The sequence below is a fragment of the Lynx canadensis genome, chromosome A1, assembly GCF_007474595.2.
Source record: "Lynx canadensis isolate LIC74 chromosome A1, mLynCan4.pri.v2, whole genome shotgun sequence".
Taxonomy (NCBI): domain Eukaryota; kingdom Metazoa; phylum Chordata; class Mammalia; order Carnivora; family Felidae; genus Lynx; species Lynx canadensis.
Window position 1 is genome coordinate 202,452,395 of NC_044303.2, and position 18,385 is coordinate 202,470,779.

General features: G+C 37.5%; 1 protein-coding gene across 2 annotated transcripts in view; it reads right to left on the reverse strand.

Moving 5' to 3' along the window:
- Positions 1-2,387: 2,387 nt before the first annotated feature.
- Positions 2,388-18,385, reverse strand: part of PARP8 (poly(ADP-ribose) polymerase family member 8) — a 180,129-nt gene continuing 164,131 nt past the window's right edge. For both annotated transcript variants that reach the window (XM_030330120.1, XM_030330124.1), the window contains one exon: positions 2,388-7,063. In XM_030330120.1, coding sequence (XP_030185980.1) covers positions 6,961-7,063 — 103 coding nt within the window. In that variant the 3' untranslated portion in view covers positions 2,388-6,960. The remainder of the gene's footprint in view (positions 7,064-18,385) is intronic.

Sequence of the window (18,385 nt, forward strand, 5' to 3'; positions counted from 1 at the left end):
CCAATTTAAAGCTTCTTGCTTTCTGCCTCTCTCAGAGATCCTTCCGAACATGGCTGCCAGCATACTTCCAAAACCCCGTTTCCATGATGTCACTCACCCAGAGCTGACAATGATTTTTCCATTTGCAATTACATTCAAGGGCAGACTTCTTTCCCTCCAGGCTCTCCAGAATAGGATCACACCTAGCCGATGAATGGTTTTAATGATTCCCTGGTAGAGTTCTTTAAGGCAATCAGAACTAAATCTTCATTGACTCACCCCCCCTGGTCTACTGAAATTCTTACACTTGTTTTCTGTTTTGCGGATCTGGGATCTCAGAAATAATAAACAAGGTTTATTAGAAAGAAAGAGCACAGAGAGGAAGACTCAGAAACTCTGATCCTAGGTTTGGAGCCTAGTGACCCATTTGATAGGCTATTTAATTTCTTATCTATAAGAGTTAAATCTGCTAACACATTTCATAGTTACTCTGAAGGGTAAGTGAGACAATCTACGTGAACGTGCTTTCTAAATTATAAAGTGCTAAAGCAAATCCTATTTAATCAAAATTTCTCTTAGCTGAAATTCAAGAATACATGATTTTTAAACTATGTATGTTTGATAGCTTTGAAATCTTCAGTGCTCTTAGATACAAGTTAGAAGTCACTACTATCTGAAATAATTAAAAAGAGAGACCTGGAGGTTGGGAACAGAAATAGAGGCCAAATAAATACTCAACAATCCTCAGGGACCCTCAACGTTGACTTTCCAAAAGAGCAGGCTTAAAGGGACTTTAAGTTAACCTAGGATGTAGAAATATACTCTTGCCAACTATACTCCTGTGACGAGGAATGCAGGTATGTGTCAGAGGGAATGGCAGCTCCAGAAGTCAGTAAGACTGAGAAGTCACAAGGAGATTATCAAAAATGTGAAGAATCGAAAGCTAAAAATTAAAAAAATGAAGTGCTTTCTAATACATGTATTAATTACAACAAAGAAGAAACAGACATGCAAGTAAATTATTATAACTTTGTTGCAAAAGGATTACAAAGAGTATCCGATGAATAAGTAAACAGAAATTAGTAATACACTACTCGTTAACACTAACGAAAGGATTCAAAACGTCACTTGCATTGCAGTTTTTAGTTGAATGGATTCAAGTTATTTGGGAGTTTTTGTAGGTTCACTCAAGACCCTTGCATCTGTAAGCCAACTTCTCATCATGTGTCAGTGTTCCTCTCCTTTTTGTTTTGAAAGGCTTGGCTTCGGGTTGGGGAAGGCCAATGGGATACTGAGGGGCCAGCTAACACCATGGGTCTCCCATGGTGGTTCCCCCGTAGCTATGATGTGGTTCATCTGTTCTTCTAAGCGGTGTTTGCATTTTGGTCTTTTTCATTCAATAGTGTTGTTTTTATGTGATTCGTGAATTATTTCCAAACATGTTTTTGCTTTTCACAAACAGACTGAAGGCTCCTTAAGGCCAACACAAATTCTAACGCTATTTCTTATAAGAAATATAAGAAATATTTGTGACTGTGGGGGCGCCTGGGTGGCTCAGTCAGTTGAGTGTCTGACTTCGGCTCAGGTCATGATCTCATGGTCCATGAGTTCAAGCCCCACGGTCGGGCTCTGTGCTGACAGCTTGGAGCATGAAGCCTCTTTCAGATTCTGTGTCTCCCTCTCTCTCTACCCCTCCCCCACTCACGCTGTCTCTGTCCCTCAAAAATAAATAAACGTTAAAAAAAAAATATATATATATATATAAAAGAATATCGTGACTGTGAATATGCATCACAGACTCTTAACAAGTATTTCTAGAGTAACTGACATAAACAGAAGTTTGCTATCTATGGTTTCTCAGCTATAAATGTAACAGGAGTAAAAAAAATTACTTTATCTCTTATGAGAATATAAACTTAGTTCCTCATATTTACTATTAATGTGTTTAGAAAACCAAATCTGTTTATGGACTAAGGTCTTACTCAGTTAATGAGATGTATGTTACAAAAAGTAGTGGTTTAAAAATCATTTTCCAATTACTAATCAAGTCAGGTTAGAAAATTCAAGATAGTTCACGTGAAGTGCTCCTTTTGACAGTATGCTGAGGTGTTTACAAAGCATATATACAAAACGTATAAAACTCTTTTGTTTCAATCCTCTGTTTCTTGACAGAATTTGAAATTAACATGACCAATTAAATCTATCACGACTATCTGGGGCAATGCTGACAAGATGGGTTTTTTCTTTTATTCCCTCCTATTTTAGAAGTACTTTACAAGTGAAAAGGGCAACATCATTTTTAGAGTTTGTTGAGAACTTCAAATATCTAGTCCCCAGAAGCAAGATTCATCGTGAGGAGTAGCTAAGGTCTCACCGAGTTTTCAAAATAGTGCCCACATATACCGTACTTGTTGAACAAATTCAGATTTATTGAAAGTAAACATTTACATTGGCTACAATGTTAGAACTATTACAAAGCTGGATAAAAGAGGCTTAAGTAGCAATAGAAAGCAAGTGCAATAAAAAGTGAATAGAGAAAATATTTGGCCTTAGTGATCTCTTGGCAGTATTTACATTATGTACATATTGTTAAATATTTATAATAACTCTAAGGCACCAAAGGCTAAATAGCAGGTTGCAATACTATTTTGTGCACAGAAGTCAAGAAATTTATTGTAAAGAAGGCTGGATAGTTAAAGAAACATAGGCATATCTTAATGTTTACATAAAGGAGTGGCTGCATTTTTAAAAATCTCAAATGATACATTAAATATTGGGCAGATTGAAGAAAATATTTTTAGAACATTAAATTATATTGACTATGTAAATAAGCACTATTTTTTTACTGACTTGCTGGTAAATGTGTAATGTAATCTATTCTTCAACACAGCTTTTTCACACTCATGGATATGTTTTGTCTAAAAACTACTTGAAATTCTTTCAACCTACAAAAACTTATCCTAATATATCATAGTGTATACAAAATCTCCAGGAAAAATTGACTGGACAATAATATACATCAAATTTATATTTCATCTGACAAAAATTTAGCAGGCATTCAATGCGAAAATAATTGAATATTCAGTCTGCCACTCTGGCAAAGCAGTTGAGTATGTTAGTCCTTTAACTGTAAGTGGGCAATTGTTTGTGGCTTAGGTGAATGGACATAAAATTGGCCCATGGAGAAAACCAATCTTAAAGGGGACTACTTATATTCAGATTTTGCAGCTTGAAACCCCTTCACATAACTCACTGGGTGTTAGTTAGCTATGTCGTTCATCACCAGTGACTGAAATATCCGTATTACTGCACTGTCAAGAGGTAACTGACAATATCTATGTCCAGCACAGTCTTGACTGTTGAATTACTTGATAACTTCCATTTGCAAAATTTTATGCGTTCCTTATACTGGAAACCCAGTTTACCTTAACGAACGGTCTGTCAATTGTCTTGAGGTAGTGTTAGAATGAAGAATTCAGCGGAACAATCGAATAACATCCTAGTATTTTTTAAATGTGCTTCAAGTGCTACTATGAAATCCACATATTTAAGTGGTAGACAGTCCAAGGTTGAGTGGCCCTTCATGACATATTAAATCACTATCTGATGAAAGGCATCCCGACATTTACAAAGATGATGATTTTTCCTTAAAACTTTTTTCGACACCATGCCCTCTGGCAAGTTATGATACTACGGTATAAAGTAGTGCTAGAATTCTTTCAATGATATTAAAAATTTATACTGCGTATTAAAAGTTTCCCTTCTTTTAGCAAAGTGGAGAATAACTGAGAGATTTCTTTTTTAAACTCTTAAATTTTTCAATGAAAAATATTCAGAACATTAGCAATAGTTTTTGGGTTGGTTTCTTACACCACATTAATGATACTGAGTTTAAGGAGGTGGCACTCATTTAAATTTTAAATTTAAAAACCACCTTCAAATCCAACATTTGACTGAGATTTGCTGAAGAAAAAATAAAAATAAAAATCATTTCAACATAATGCAATCTAAGGCACCCAAGGTACCTTACCATAATGTATTCTATAGCACTAGGTTTTAAGTATATTATTACTTTTTTCTCTTCTCAAATGTTCACTCATTTTCTTGTTTTTTTCCAATACAGTGGACAATGAAAAGGACAAATCACTCATAGTGAAATGTTTACAAAAATCAGTAATGTAGGAAAAAGCAGAACTAATAAATTAAGGTTCTTCTTTCCCTACTTCAAGAATGAAAATAAATGATTACCTTTGCTCAGTGGGTTAATGCTAAGTAGTAATGACTACACAATTAATACAACTGTTACAAAGCATCAGTGAACAGACTTCAAATATTATATAAATACAATACAATATCACATGTTTGGAATCATCAAATATGTCAATAGGTAATATCTTAATGGGGTGACTGAATCAAGGCATGATAATGTTTAAACTTCTAAATCTTACAGACCTACTTGGAAGCATGATTCATTTATTGATGAATATTAATGAATATTATTAATTAATTAATACTGAAATTGGATTATTTAAAAATAAAGGTAAGTACCAGTATACTATAGTAACCCCAATATCAAAAACGTTCAATTAAAAGATTGGCTCTCATACTTCGAATATTTGCTTACAGAGATTCTGACACTTAATTTTCCAAAACAAACTTAAAATCTGTCATTTTGCACTGCAATAGCATTCAATTAGTTACTATTTGGAGACATCTTATTATCATAACAGATGTCCATTGTCTGTAATAGTTAGTGGGCATTAAAACTATCAACTGCTTCCCCTGCTCTAAGAGGTGAATCTACTTTTATTGTTTTCTTTTCATTTTTTTAAAAATTTACATCCAAGTTATATTCTTAAACTGGTGGTAGAGGTTTGCATTCTTCCAGTTTTTCCTCCCTAAAATACTCTCCCCTGAGTCCTCCAAGCCACCCATTCCAGTTCAGATTCTGATACTACACTCCTCGTAGATCACTCAACTGTTAAGTAAAACCTTAATGGATTAGGTCCGTGGTTCGAAAACTATGCTTGGTGGGGGGCGCTACAGGGCGTTTTTGGAGTTGCCTCAGTGCTGCCAGTGGTCACACAGGTGGGGTTCCAAGACCTCAACTTCCAAATCCTGCCATTACGTCTTCACAACTATATTATATATAGAACGTGCCACAAAATTAATTTGAAAATAGTAATTTTGACGCTTAAAAATGTTTTTAAAACGCAGTCAAAGGGATTTGGGAGACTTGGGGAGTCTTGGCAGAAAGAAGCAAGTCGTCCGCTTGTCCCATGGAAAGTCTTCAAATATCTGGTCACAGAGTACTAAGTGACATGCTAGATCTATGCCCTCCTATGCCTCAGTCTGGCTTTGAGTTTGGAGGCCCAAGTCGGAATGGATCAATGTTTTAAGTGGATCCTATCACAACGATTAATATCTCAACCGCTTCAAGTCTATTTTTGCAGAAATAAGTGGCATTATCAATTATTTACAATATAAGGAAACAACCAATAGGTAAATACTTAAGTAGCAACCCTTAGCGATGCGTGTGACCTTTTTGCTCACCTTGTGTGCCAAAGGAAATAAACACAGAAGTTATAACATTATACTTGCAAATGACTATACATTTTTACTTTTTTTTTTTCTTTCTAAATAAATTAGAATCAGATATGAGCCTTGATTCAGGGTCTGAATAGAGTGGCAGACTTGTTAATTAAACTGCTCTCATGAATGGCCTTATTCCAAAGATATCACGTAGGAAATAAAACACTGTCAATTAAAACTTATAATGAGCAAGAATAACTTCAGGACCCAAAGAAATAGAAATGATTTCGATGAGCACATGACTCTTGAAAGGAAATGCTGAGAGCTGGTGCCATTATTCTCTATAAATCTATTTGTGTTCTTTTAATATAAAAGAAACTTCAAAGTTTGTCTTCTTTCTCAATACGAAAAAACATAAGCAGAGGTTATTAGATGAAAAAATATAAAAATGCTGGTGTGGTATAAATAAATTGTAAAAATGTTCCATTGTAGTAAATAAAAAATATATACTGTTTGTTTAAATTCTGAGGCCCTTCTTTTAAACATATAATCATTTGAATATAGATTTAGTCCACCTGGGGCACCTGTGTTCCCCAAATTATAATTGTTAGAGAACGTTATAAAAGAGTTGAATTTTAACTGAAGGAAAAATTATTTAAACAAATAGAAAAATTGTTTGTAAATATTTTCAGTGAATGAATGGTGATAAATTTGACTCATATCTTGGTTTATGTCCAGATTTCCTGCTTACTGAATATTATTTTCTTTTCATTAAATAGGAATGGAATCATGGAGCCATGCCATCTCTGTTGTCAATACACATATATGTGTATACACACACATATATGCACCATCACACACATTTAGATGCATGAATCTATAGATATGTACATTACATACTCTTGGGCAAAGCACTGCATCTAAGACCTAATTGTTTTTGTTTAAGAAAAAAGTAACAGGAGAATAGGAAACATCCCCTCCCCAAACATTTGAATGTTCATACCACTAATTAAATAGCACATCGGAATGTGCAAACAGACTTATTGCAAAGTATTGTATAGATTTAGACGTCATTATAAAATGTTCTCAGTTCTATTTTGGTAACCTAAAATGTCGGTATATAATACCAAATTTCCAATTAAAGAGTTTAATATAAAAATATCAGCACAAAACTGTTTTTTCAATCTGTTTATTGTGTGAGCAACCCAAACTTAAGTTTAAGTGCTGTTGTAATTTTATTACTAGATTCCATAACCCTACAATTGATAAATTGTATACCATTTTAGGTATGTTTAATGAGATACTTAGAAATACTAAGAAAAAAATCAGTATTCAAAGGGTTACTTTTGTTTATAATAACAATAAATTATTTTATCATCTTCTTCAGTTCAAAATCCAGCTTTGAACCCGAGGAAGGCTTTCAAATCACGTTAATTAAATGGTGGTCCTTTACCCAGTAGCGGTTTGATTACCAATTACTCGAAGGATCTCTTTGTGAATGCCTCCTTCTTGCGTGTTAATATTTGCATCTCCGACTTGGCCATCCTCATAGCTGAAATGCAAAAAAGAAACATAAGACATTTAAAAAGACGAAGCATTCAAAAATCACTTAAGCCACCTTAGAAATGCTATTTGGCACCCAAAGTACAGCTGAAGGGAATCAATAGCGAAGGAGTCATTTCTCTGCTGGATTTAATAATGTGTCTGCATTACTAAACACATGATTATGCTCAATTGTGCCCCGATTTCCCCTTCCTTCCTTTCTTAATTTCAACTTTTTCACCCCCACATAAAGCACGGCTTGTGATGCCAGAAACACCCGTGTCTCTGGCCTTGCAAGCATTTTCCCAAAGTGGCTGTTATACGAAGCCTACCGTGGAGGAAACACCAGCTTCGGCTTTACGTTCTTTAGCTTCTAAACTTCCCAGCCCCACTCCAGCCTCAATCATTTATTTATTTTCTCATCTGCGACACTCTTAGAAATGACTTCACTCTCTGCCACTGCTCTTTTGCCATGCCTGCCCTCTCATCATCACTCTGTTGTGATCAGTGCTGCATTTTCTCTCTTATCTCTGGCTGCTCTACGTAGTCTGACTATACAAGACGTTCTTACTTAATGCTGGTACTTCACATTAGAACGCAAGTGCGCCAAGTGTAGCTAAGCTGTAGAAGTGAAAATAGAACATTAAAGGACAGCAGTTGCAAAGTCCTTTAAAAAGAAATAATTGCGTTTTAGATGATTCTTCATTTCCTCAAATAAACTTACTTGGGCAATAAGAATTTTCCAAGAATGAATTTTTAAACTTCCATGATAACGGTCAGAAGTAGAATAGGTGATGAATTAATTTTATTTCATAAAAATGACTTCAAGACAGAAGCCTTAGAGAAGTGGTAATTACTTTAAAATAGATAACCAGGGCTGTAAGCAGTCTCAAAGATTTATGCGCACCACTGTCTTTTCCTAACCACATAAAAATTCTCCTGAAATAGCACAATACAGGGAAATGAAATGGAGGGCATACAGCAATGAGAACCCAGGTCCTTACATAACCCACTGCTTAAACACCTAGTGATAACTGTACTTATATCGAATGTAGACTCATAAGAACTGACCCACGGTTGCCTATCAACTTGTTTAATTCTTTCCGTATAAATATGTGTGTGCGCGCACGTGCGCGCACACACACACACACACACACACACACACACACACACACACTCATAGTGAAACATCACCGTAAAGAAAAGAAAGGGGTATGTGGTATATAGCCCAGTTATAATTATTTCGTCAGGAGATCAAACTGTAAGTGTTCTGTTAATTAAGTGGAAAATGCTCAAGTGAAATGCTTTAAGTACTGTCCAAATCAAATTTGGTGCATTGTGGCAAACTATGTAAAAGATATATTTTACAGGGCAAGTAAAATACATTTTACTGGCTTTTACACAAATCCCGGCTACCCACAGGACTAAGGGTAAATTAAGCCATCCGTAACACTGAGCCAAGGCTGGAGAGGCAAACTGGCTGGCAGGCTCGTTCCGAGGGAGATAATAGTGTTTACCAAGTCAATCCAGCTAGTTCCTCCAGGATCCGGATTTTGGAAAGCAAAGACACTGCCAAAAGGACAGTGGGAAGACACAAAGAAAACCATGGTACCAGTTACACATACAGTCCACATGTAGCTCTTCTCATTTTCCCAATATGCATTTATGTTTATTCTGGCTCTATGGCACCTGTAGTAGGGTCTAGACACCTACTGTGTCCTCTGTACACAGGACACAAAGTTGAATAGGGTATTCTTGGCTTAACTGAGACCCAGTCTACCTACTACAATCTCTATTCCTTTCAACTTAATGCTGACCTTTGAGATTTGTCTGTAATACCTTCTAACTTCTCATGTCTTCAAGCCACTGCAGTCATTCTTCTGATCCTACCACTCTACTGAGCATACTGACAATGGTTGCCCACGGCCTCCTAGGTGAGGAATTCACAAGACTTTACCTGCTATGTGTGCAGTATGTGATACAGTGGACTGCTCTTTTTCCTAAAGTGATACTATCTCTTCACTTCCTCGTTGGCCCTGTGACTATTATTATTTAAAAAAATTTTTTTTCAATGTTTATTTATTTTTTGAGATAGACAGAGACAGAATGCAAGTGGGTTAGGAGCAGAGAGAGAGGGAGACACAGAATCCGAAGCAGGCTCCAGGCTCTGAGCCATCAGCACAGAGCCCGACGCAGGGCTCAAACCCATGAGCTGTGAGATCATGACCTGAGCCGAAGTCGGACGTTCAACCGACTGAGCCACCCAGGCGCCCCGGCCCTGTGATTATTAATTCTCAATTTCCTTCACCGCATCCTCTTCCGTGGCCTCCCATTTCAATGCTGATTTTATCCACAATTCACTCTCAGTGTTTTCTCTTCTCATGATCTGCAAAATCTCAATTATTTCAATCCCTCCCACTGCTTTAATTGTCACCCACATGCTGATTCCTAAACTATATCTCTAATCCTTACATCTTTCCCTAACTGTAATTTTCCCACAGAAATCACAAATCGAGTGTATTCAAAACTGAACTTAACTTTTTTACCCTGAAACTGCTTTTTTTTTTTACCCTAACAAAATCTCAATTTGGAGTACCATTGTCTACCCACTCTCCCAACAAGGTAACTTCAGTCCTTCTTGGTTCTTCCATGTGCCTGATTCCAGTAAGTCACCAAGTTATCTTGCTTCTGTTTTCTTAATTATCCCCGTTGCATCTTCTCTCCATTTGATGCCATTACCTTCATTTAGTCCTTCATTATCATTAATCTAAATAAGGGATTTTCAAGTTTCAGGTTATGTACAATTAGCGGGTTCCGAAATTAACTTAGATTGTTCAGGCTAGCATTTTTCAATGAGATTATGATAGAATAAGATACAGAACACTGAATGCACCACACAAAGGACACATTGTTTTTTCCCAAGTCACGATGTCAAACACATTTTCTTCTGTAGTGAGAAACACTGACCTAGATGATTGTAATAACATTATAGCTGATCTCTCTGTCTCCACACTTACCCCATCATCTCTCCCCTAAGACTATTTTCTGCTCTGCTACAGTGATACAAATGGCCTCCACTTTACTTGCAGGACAAAATCCAATGAGACTGGCATGGCACACCAGGTCCTGCGGGACTCAAACCAAAACTTTGTCTCCAGTCATGTCCCACTCCCCCGACACCCTATGTCCAAATGGAAGGGTCTGCTACCCCCAATACTATGTGTTCATCAACACTTTAAAAGCATATGTAGTTAGTGGAAAGGAGACGAGACTCACATTCTTTAAATAAATGCTAATAATTTAAGACACAAAGAGCACAGGGTGAGGGGAGAGCAAGAGTGAGGGACTGAGACTGAAAGTATTAAGAAAAATGCATGTTTTCCACTGTCTGTGAATCCCACAAGAAAGCATAAACGCTGTGGGTTGGAAGGATAAAACTGGCCCAGGCATCCAGGTGTCTTAAACTATGAAGCATATATAATAATAAAGGAAAGACAAACTACCATTTGATTGGGTCAACTGGCAGAATTCATATCTATGTAATACTAGTAGCATTTGGGCACTTATTACAATATGGCATACAGAATACTTTGCAACTATTTATTAGTATTACAGACAAACACTCAGTTGCTAACAGTGAAGTTCATTTATGCCCAGAAAGCAACAAATTAAAAAAAAAAAAAAAAAAGAAATGGAGCAAGAATAATATCATAGGGAAATGATATACTTGACTAGGGTTTTCTGAAGAAGGAAAAATGAAACCATCTAAAAGAAGTCTAAAATTACTTATGTTCCCAGGAGTATAAGAAGATTGCTAAAATTTTAATAAAAAATAAACCAATCTGCCTAAAAAGCTATGAGAAGGAAAATAAGCAACAGATGGAATTTAGCTGTCTGGAACTCTCTGGGTATGTTACAAAATTTTGTGGATAAAAACTTTTGAATGTATTGACATGTTCTATTCTCAAACTGATGTAGCAGCTTTGTGACAGCTTTAAAGAATGGCACACGTATATTTGTTTTCGGGCTCCCTGAATCTGGAATACAGAAATGATAGCACTATTTTTCATTAGCAATAAAAAGAAGAAATTCACTGTGAATCGAATGATATCCAGCACTTCCCCAAAGTTCCTGAAGATACCTGATGCTGTAACAGCATTGTCTATGTCACAACTCATGTACAATTTCTTCATTACATTGGAACATGCAGTCTTTTGTCATTGCTTTCATTTGCTATGTGTTGTTTCTTGTGAACAGAATCTGCACTTTACGAGGGGAGATAATAAAGTTATGCAAATAACTGTAAGGCAGGCATCAAGGACAAGCAAATTTTATGACGAGCAAGAACGAGTAAAGGGGCACTTGGGTGGCTCAGTCGGTTAAGCATTCGACTTCAGCTCAGGTCATGATCTGGCGGTCTGTGGGTTCAAGCTCTGCGTCAGGCTCTGGCTGACAGCTCGGAGCCTGGAGCCTGCTTCTGATTCTGTGTCTCCCTCTGTCTCTGCCCCTCCCTTGCTCACACTCTGTCTCTCTCTCAAAAATAAATAAATATTTAAAAAAAAAAAAAGGAGTGAGTAAAACTTAGAGTAAAGACAGAAATCATGTCTGACTGGGATGTCAAGAAGACCCCTTGGAAAAGACCATGCAGTTAGGCTTGGAAGATTAGAGAAGGCTAAGCTGGGGAGAAGGCCCATCATTTGGACTGACGGAACAAAGGCACAGTAGTGGGAAAAATAATTCCAAGCTGCTCTCAAGAAACACCTTGGATAATAATTTTATTCAATCAGTGTTTTGTATGGATAATTGAGGGAAAGTAAAATGGTCCCTATGTTGCAGAATACCATGTTTTTGTTTGTTAAAAACGACCAGTCTGTATGAACAAGGTATAATCAAAACTCTGCTTTAGGAATATTAATGTGATATAAATAGTATGACCTTAAAATTTTATATGCATAGAAATGGAGACTATACACCAAAAGATTAGCTGTATTTAACTCCAAGTGGGGATATTACAGGTGATTTTCTTCTTTTTGCTTGCCTTTGATTTCAGTTTCTATACAATGAAGAGGTATCACTAGTCTAATCATCTTAATGTTTAATAAATCTGGCATTGTACAAGATAGATTAGGGGTAATGAGAAGCATGGAGAATAACTAGTAATCTTTTGGTGGACTCTGGGGCAGAGAATGATATATCCATGGAAACAAAGGTATTGAAAGGAGAAAACGGTAAAGGTATACTGGGAGCTGATGACTATAGCGCACAAGGAGAAAGAAATTAAGAACAAGAGCTCGGATTTCAAGTCTCTTTGATGTAAAATGACTGCAGAGATTGAGAAAGCCGAGAACTTGATTAGGGGATTTAGCAATAATGGGGTCCACTTTGTACACACTGATTTTAAGGTATGAGCAGACTTTTCGAGGGGAAATACCTAGAGAGCAGTTAAATGTGGGCATTTCATTCATTCCTTCTTTTCTGCTAAGCACTGTGCTGGGCACAGAAAGACAAATGAGCCATACAGTCCACAACCTCAAGAAGTATACAGAATAATGGAGAAGACCATGCATAAGGAAGAATAACCCAATGACAAAAACATGCCCACGGCATCACACAGTAACACTAAGGAGCGGTACAAAGGAGTCTAGGAAAGTTCTAGGAAGAACGGAAGGCATATGTTGAAATTTAAAGGATGAGTAGGAATTAAATTACTTTGAGGGTAGAGAGGAAGAGAGAATCCAAGCTCAATGGAGAAAGGAAAGAAGAAAAGCATGAAGGTGTGGGAATTGTAGTGCACAGTTCAGGTTGTGATGCAGAACATCTGGAGGGGAGAAATTGTGGGCAATGAGATGTGGGGGGCATGAGGCTGGGGACTGGATCTCCTTGACTTTCTAAGGTGGTGGCGCTGAAGGAGGAACAAAGGGCTGGGGAGTTGTGTGGTTCCCTTTGTAAAAGGACACGGGATTTCGTCTTATAAGAAGCAAGCAGCTCCGAAAGAATCTTAAGCAGGAGAGTGATGTGGCAGTTTAAATCTTGGAAAGGGATCCGGGTTGCAGACAGAGAAATTGGATTTATTATAGGCTGGGGATAAAGCAAAGTTCCCGATCTTATCAGCTTGATGTCGCACAGCTTATGTCACACAGTGTCACTGAGCCATGACCAAATGGTTTGTCTTCCAACTTTATAAATAAGTTGTCTGTCTACTCACTATGTTCCCATTCAAACACTGTTTGTGGGTTTTGTTTGTTTTGTTTTGTTTTGCAAAATCATGATGCAAGTTCTCTTTCTTTTCATTTAATGGCCATTATACAGTTCTTATTTTACAAATTTTTCTTGTATCTTCTTCTTTAGATATATTTCAAACTTTGACCAAAAGTAAAAACCATACATTAGTAATCCAAAATATTGTCCTTTTCAGCTTTGTTTTTGTTCATTCATTAAAAATGTACTGACAGGCGTCTCCGCATTGGGTACCTTGGGAAGTGCTTCAGGGCATGTAGGAGAGTAAAAGAAAAGCAAGAGTAGGGGTGCCTGGGGGGCTCAGTCAGTTAAGCTTTCGAGTCTCGATTTTGACTAAGGTCTTGATCTCTCACGGTTTGAGCTGCGTGTGGAAGCCTGCTTGGGAATCTCAACCTCTCCCTCTCTCTCTCTGCCCCTCCTCTTGTGCATGCAGGCATCTCTCGCTCTCCCCCTCTCTCTCTCCCTCTCTCTCTCTCTCTCTCTCTCTCTCTCTCAAAACAAAGTATAAAAAAAAAATCTTAAAGAAAAAAGAAAAGCAAGAGCAGGGTCCGCCCTTTGGCAGTTGATAGCCTCATGGAAAAGTCAGATACAATGAAAAAACTGAATTTTAAATGGAAGTTCTGCAATGTGGGGTGTAAGAACACCAGGAAGGAAGATTAATTTTGACTGGGAGCTGCATGGAAGAGGTGATATTTGTGCTAGACCTTAGAAGATAGATTTTGCATAAGAATTCCTGAAACGATTTAGCCCTGAGATCTGCTTGACTCAGAAACCTGAAAATACCCAATCCCTTCTCTGCAGACTTACCTGATTTGGTCCTTCCCGTTCTTAAGTTTCTGAACTTATTGGTATGTCTTGAAAAATAGGAGGGAGTGTATGTACCTTAACTTTATCTAATAGACAACATATGGAAACAATTCATTTGAAGATCTACCTGCTCTAAATCAAAGAAACACTAAAGCATGAAACAGGTTGTAACATCAAATAAGCAGGATATACAAACCTAGCGGTTCTTAACCTTTCCTGGGTCCCAGAGAGCTGAGGGAGAAGACATATACTCTTACCTCTAACAGCTGTCACTATGGCAGGATGGGGTGGGGGTGAGGGTTAGCCGGAGGGGGGGCCATGGCACTGGACACACCTGTTTACTTGCCAAATTATCACTTACCTTCTCCTCAATTTTATTATTTAATAATCCTAGTAAAGGGAAATACCAATAGTAAATCTTCCTTCTCTTGCTCTAAAATTCCCCATTCTCTGTGAAGCAGACATGTTTGTTGCATATAACTAGAGTACAATACATCCATTTGGTTTTTGCATCTTCTGCTTCGGCGAGCCCAGCTTCTAGCCCCTTTTAAAAACTGCTGCCATATTTCTAAATATTGGCCTTAATGCCTTTGTGTACATGTGTCTCAAGCCCAATCAGAAATCAAACTTTATCAGGAATCCTTAGACACTTAAAATTGGTTACAATCTGTTCAAAACATCTAATTATTACTTTTTGCCTAAAGCATTAAAATTTGATTAAGTTCATTCACTTTGAAATTATCCAACAAAATTTTTTTGAACTTATTTTTTTTTTCCTAAGTGATGTCTTCTTTTAAATTTTACTTTCAAAATTTTTTTTGATGTAGCAGTCTGTTCCCTAAAATATCCACACAATTCTTCCTTCATTCTGTGTTGTTGTTTACTTGTTGGAAAGAGTATGAATAGGATATTAAATTAGTGTTTTATTATCTCCATTCTAGAAATCAGATTAGCATGGAAATTACTGAAATATTTTAGTAGTTTCACTTAATAATAGATAAAAAAGAAGGAACATTAATTTATATCCTACTATCAGGTCAGACTTCTAAATAAGGAATCAGATAATGTTAATAAAAAAACCAGAATAAAATAATAAGAAAATAAGATTTTCTGTCTGATAACAGTATATTTGTGATAACTCACTTCTTTCTCCTCAATTTATCTTTTCCTAGATGTTACCACTCACTGGGGAGGCACATCACTCACAGAACTCTGTGATTATATCCTTTATAAAGAAGCTGATGGTCGTAATTAGAATGTACATTAATTAGTGAATGGATTCTCCTTTTGATGTGTTTGAATCTTATCAATTTTCCTTAATTAGTCCCTTCTTTCCTGAGGGTGCAGAGAAAAAGGATGAAATCACATTTGCATTTATAAAGAAATGAAAATAGGGGGCACCTGGGTGGCTCAGTGGGTCAAGTGTCTGACTTCAGCTCAGGTCATGATCTCACACTCTGTGAGTTCGAACCCCACGTCGGACTCTGTGCTGACAGCTCAGAGCCTGGAGCCTGCTTGAGATTCTGTGTCTCCCTCTCTCTCTGCTCCTCCTCCACTCATGCTCTCTCTCTCTCTCTCTCTCTCTCTCTCTCCCTCTCTGTCTCTGTCTCTCAAAAAATGAATAAACATTAAAAAAAATTATAAAGAAATTAAAATCATTATCTTAAGAGAATTTTTTTCTTTATACTATTTGTAAAGTATCTAAATATACTAGAAGAATTTTGTTCTCTTTTCTTCAGGTGGTCTTTCCTCAAATTTTTCTTTTTTTTTTTTTTTTTAATTTTTTTTTCAACGTTTTTTATTTATTTTTGGGACAGAGAGAGACAGAGCATGAACGAGGGAGGGGCAGAGAGAGAGGGAGACACAGAATCGGAAACGCTCCAGGCTCCGAGCCATCAGCCCAGAGCCTGACGTGGGGCTCGAACTCACGGACCGCGAGATCGTGACCTGGCTGAAGTCGGACGCTTAACTGACTGCGCCACCCAGGCGCCCCCTCAAATTTTTCTTCTAAAAAATACAGATATCCTTCTCTCCAGACACACACATAATACACACCCAACACATATATCCCTACAGATTTATTTTACATATAATTTATGTAAAATTTCAAAGAAATAATGCTAGAATGCATACTTAAATATCTCAAGTTGTTTATTTGGCTCAATACATTTGACTTTTAGCAAGTTACTAAAAGGGATAAATTAACTAACATCAGGCTAAGGAGAGGACTTTGGAGTTACTTTCTAAATCCTAAGGCCACTCAATGAAACAACTTCGGGACTGGATGTGTCTTTGGGAAAGCCAATCTTCTAACAGAAGGTAACAGTCATGATGGTAAAGAAAGAAGAGGGGAGGGGCACCTAGGTGGCTCGGTGGGTTAGGCATCCCACTCTTGATTACTGCTCACGTCATGATCTCAGTTGTGAGATTGAGCCCTGAGTCGGGCTTCGCACTGAGCATGGAGCCTGCTTTGGGATTCTCTCTCCCTCTCTCTCTGCCCCTCCCCTGCTCATGTGCACACGCTCTCTCTTTCTCTCTCTCAAAAAAAAAAAAAAAAAAAAAGGAAAATAAGTATTTAATGAGTGCCTTTCAATGGAGATCTGCATAGCACCAACTTTGTGCTCATAATAACCTTAAGCTAGCGTGCAGATAGCTTCTCTAGGAACCTCCAGACCCACATGGCATCCTTGTCTACCTTGCATTCTGACCCAGGAGACCGATTTGTACGGACTCTATCAGTATGCTCCCTGACCCTCTACTTTCTGGTAGAGGAAATGGGGAGTCCCAGCAGGACCTTGGCAGGAGGGGAAAGTCCAGGTTTCCCTTAGCTCCAGATCCACAAGGGCACCTCGGGCTATGTGTAGACTTTCAAAGCTGCTGAACTAGAAAGGGTTCTCCTGCCAGGTCTGATAATTGTTTCTTGTTCTTGTCCTTTGGCCCTAAGTATATGTAGTAACAACAGCTGTGGTGTTACTAGATCCTGGTTACTACACTAGACCATGGTTCCCCTATAAACCACACCTTTTTAAGTAACTTACTTGTGGATGATAGAAATTATGGTATTTTGGGGGTGCCCGGGTGGCTCAGTCGGTTAAGCGTCCGACTTCGGCTCAGGTCATGATCTCAGGGTTTGTGGGTTTGAGCCCCGTGTCAGACTCTGTGCTGACAGCTCAAATCCTGGAGCCTGCTTCAGATTCTGTGTCTCCCTCTCTCTCTCTCTCTCTGATCCTCCCCTGCTCAGGCTCTGTCTGTCTCTTTCTCTCTCTCAAAAATAAATAAATATTATTATTAAAAAAAGAAAAGAAATTACAGTATTTTTCATGGGCCACGGGTTTCCTGTTGGGATTCTGCCCCTTAAGGTAGATATATTGTGCTACCATATCTACTGATGATACTCTACTGTACCCACTGATGAAACTTAGGAAGGTTATGCAGCATGGTTAACACCATCTAACTGGTGAGCCTGGACACAAACTGTCTAACCAAAGCAGGCTTTTTCTACAACACTTATGGCTGCTTTGCCATTAAGAAAAAAATCTATAGATATATATATGTCTCACAATACATAACTTATGTATTAATGTCTATCAAAAATACAGAAGATATATAAATACATAATATGTAAATCAGTATCATAAGAAAGTCAGTTTTCATATTATCCAAAAGAAAACCAGGTAGTTCATAAAATTTCCATTGTCACCTGTCCATTAGGTAAGAGATCAAATGCTGTAGGCATAGCATCCTACAGATACATTATACATCGAAGCAATCTTGCTGCAGTCATTTTGACATGGCTTATAAAGCGACCCTGTGCATTTTTCCATCTTCTGTTTAGAAGACTACATAAAAGTATAAAACAGATATGCTCAATTCTTTCCCGAGGGGTCTCTTGTGATAGGACCATGGATGAGGAAGAAACAGGCAGGGGAAGGGGTTGGGAGTCAAACAAAGATGGGTGAAAATCAGACAGGTTTACTGGACTCATCATTTATTTAGGGCTGAAAACTAATGCTATTACATTTTCATACAGCTCTTTTGATACAGCTGTGTCAAAAACTCCACATCAGTATGTCCTGCATCAACTTTTCATAGGGACAGGGCATTCTCATTATTGTTTTCTTCATTCCCAGTTATCATATTTTTAAGTCCATAGATAAAGATATGTGTGTATGTGCGTGTATATCTATGTTACATCTATCTGTGTGTATGTATATATACACATATATACACGTGTACATACATGCACACATAGATGGTTAAAGAGACAGGATGTTTTCCTTCAGTTCTT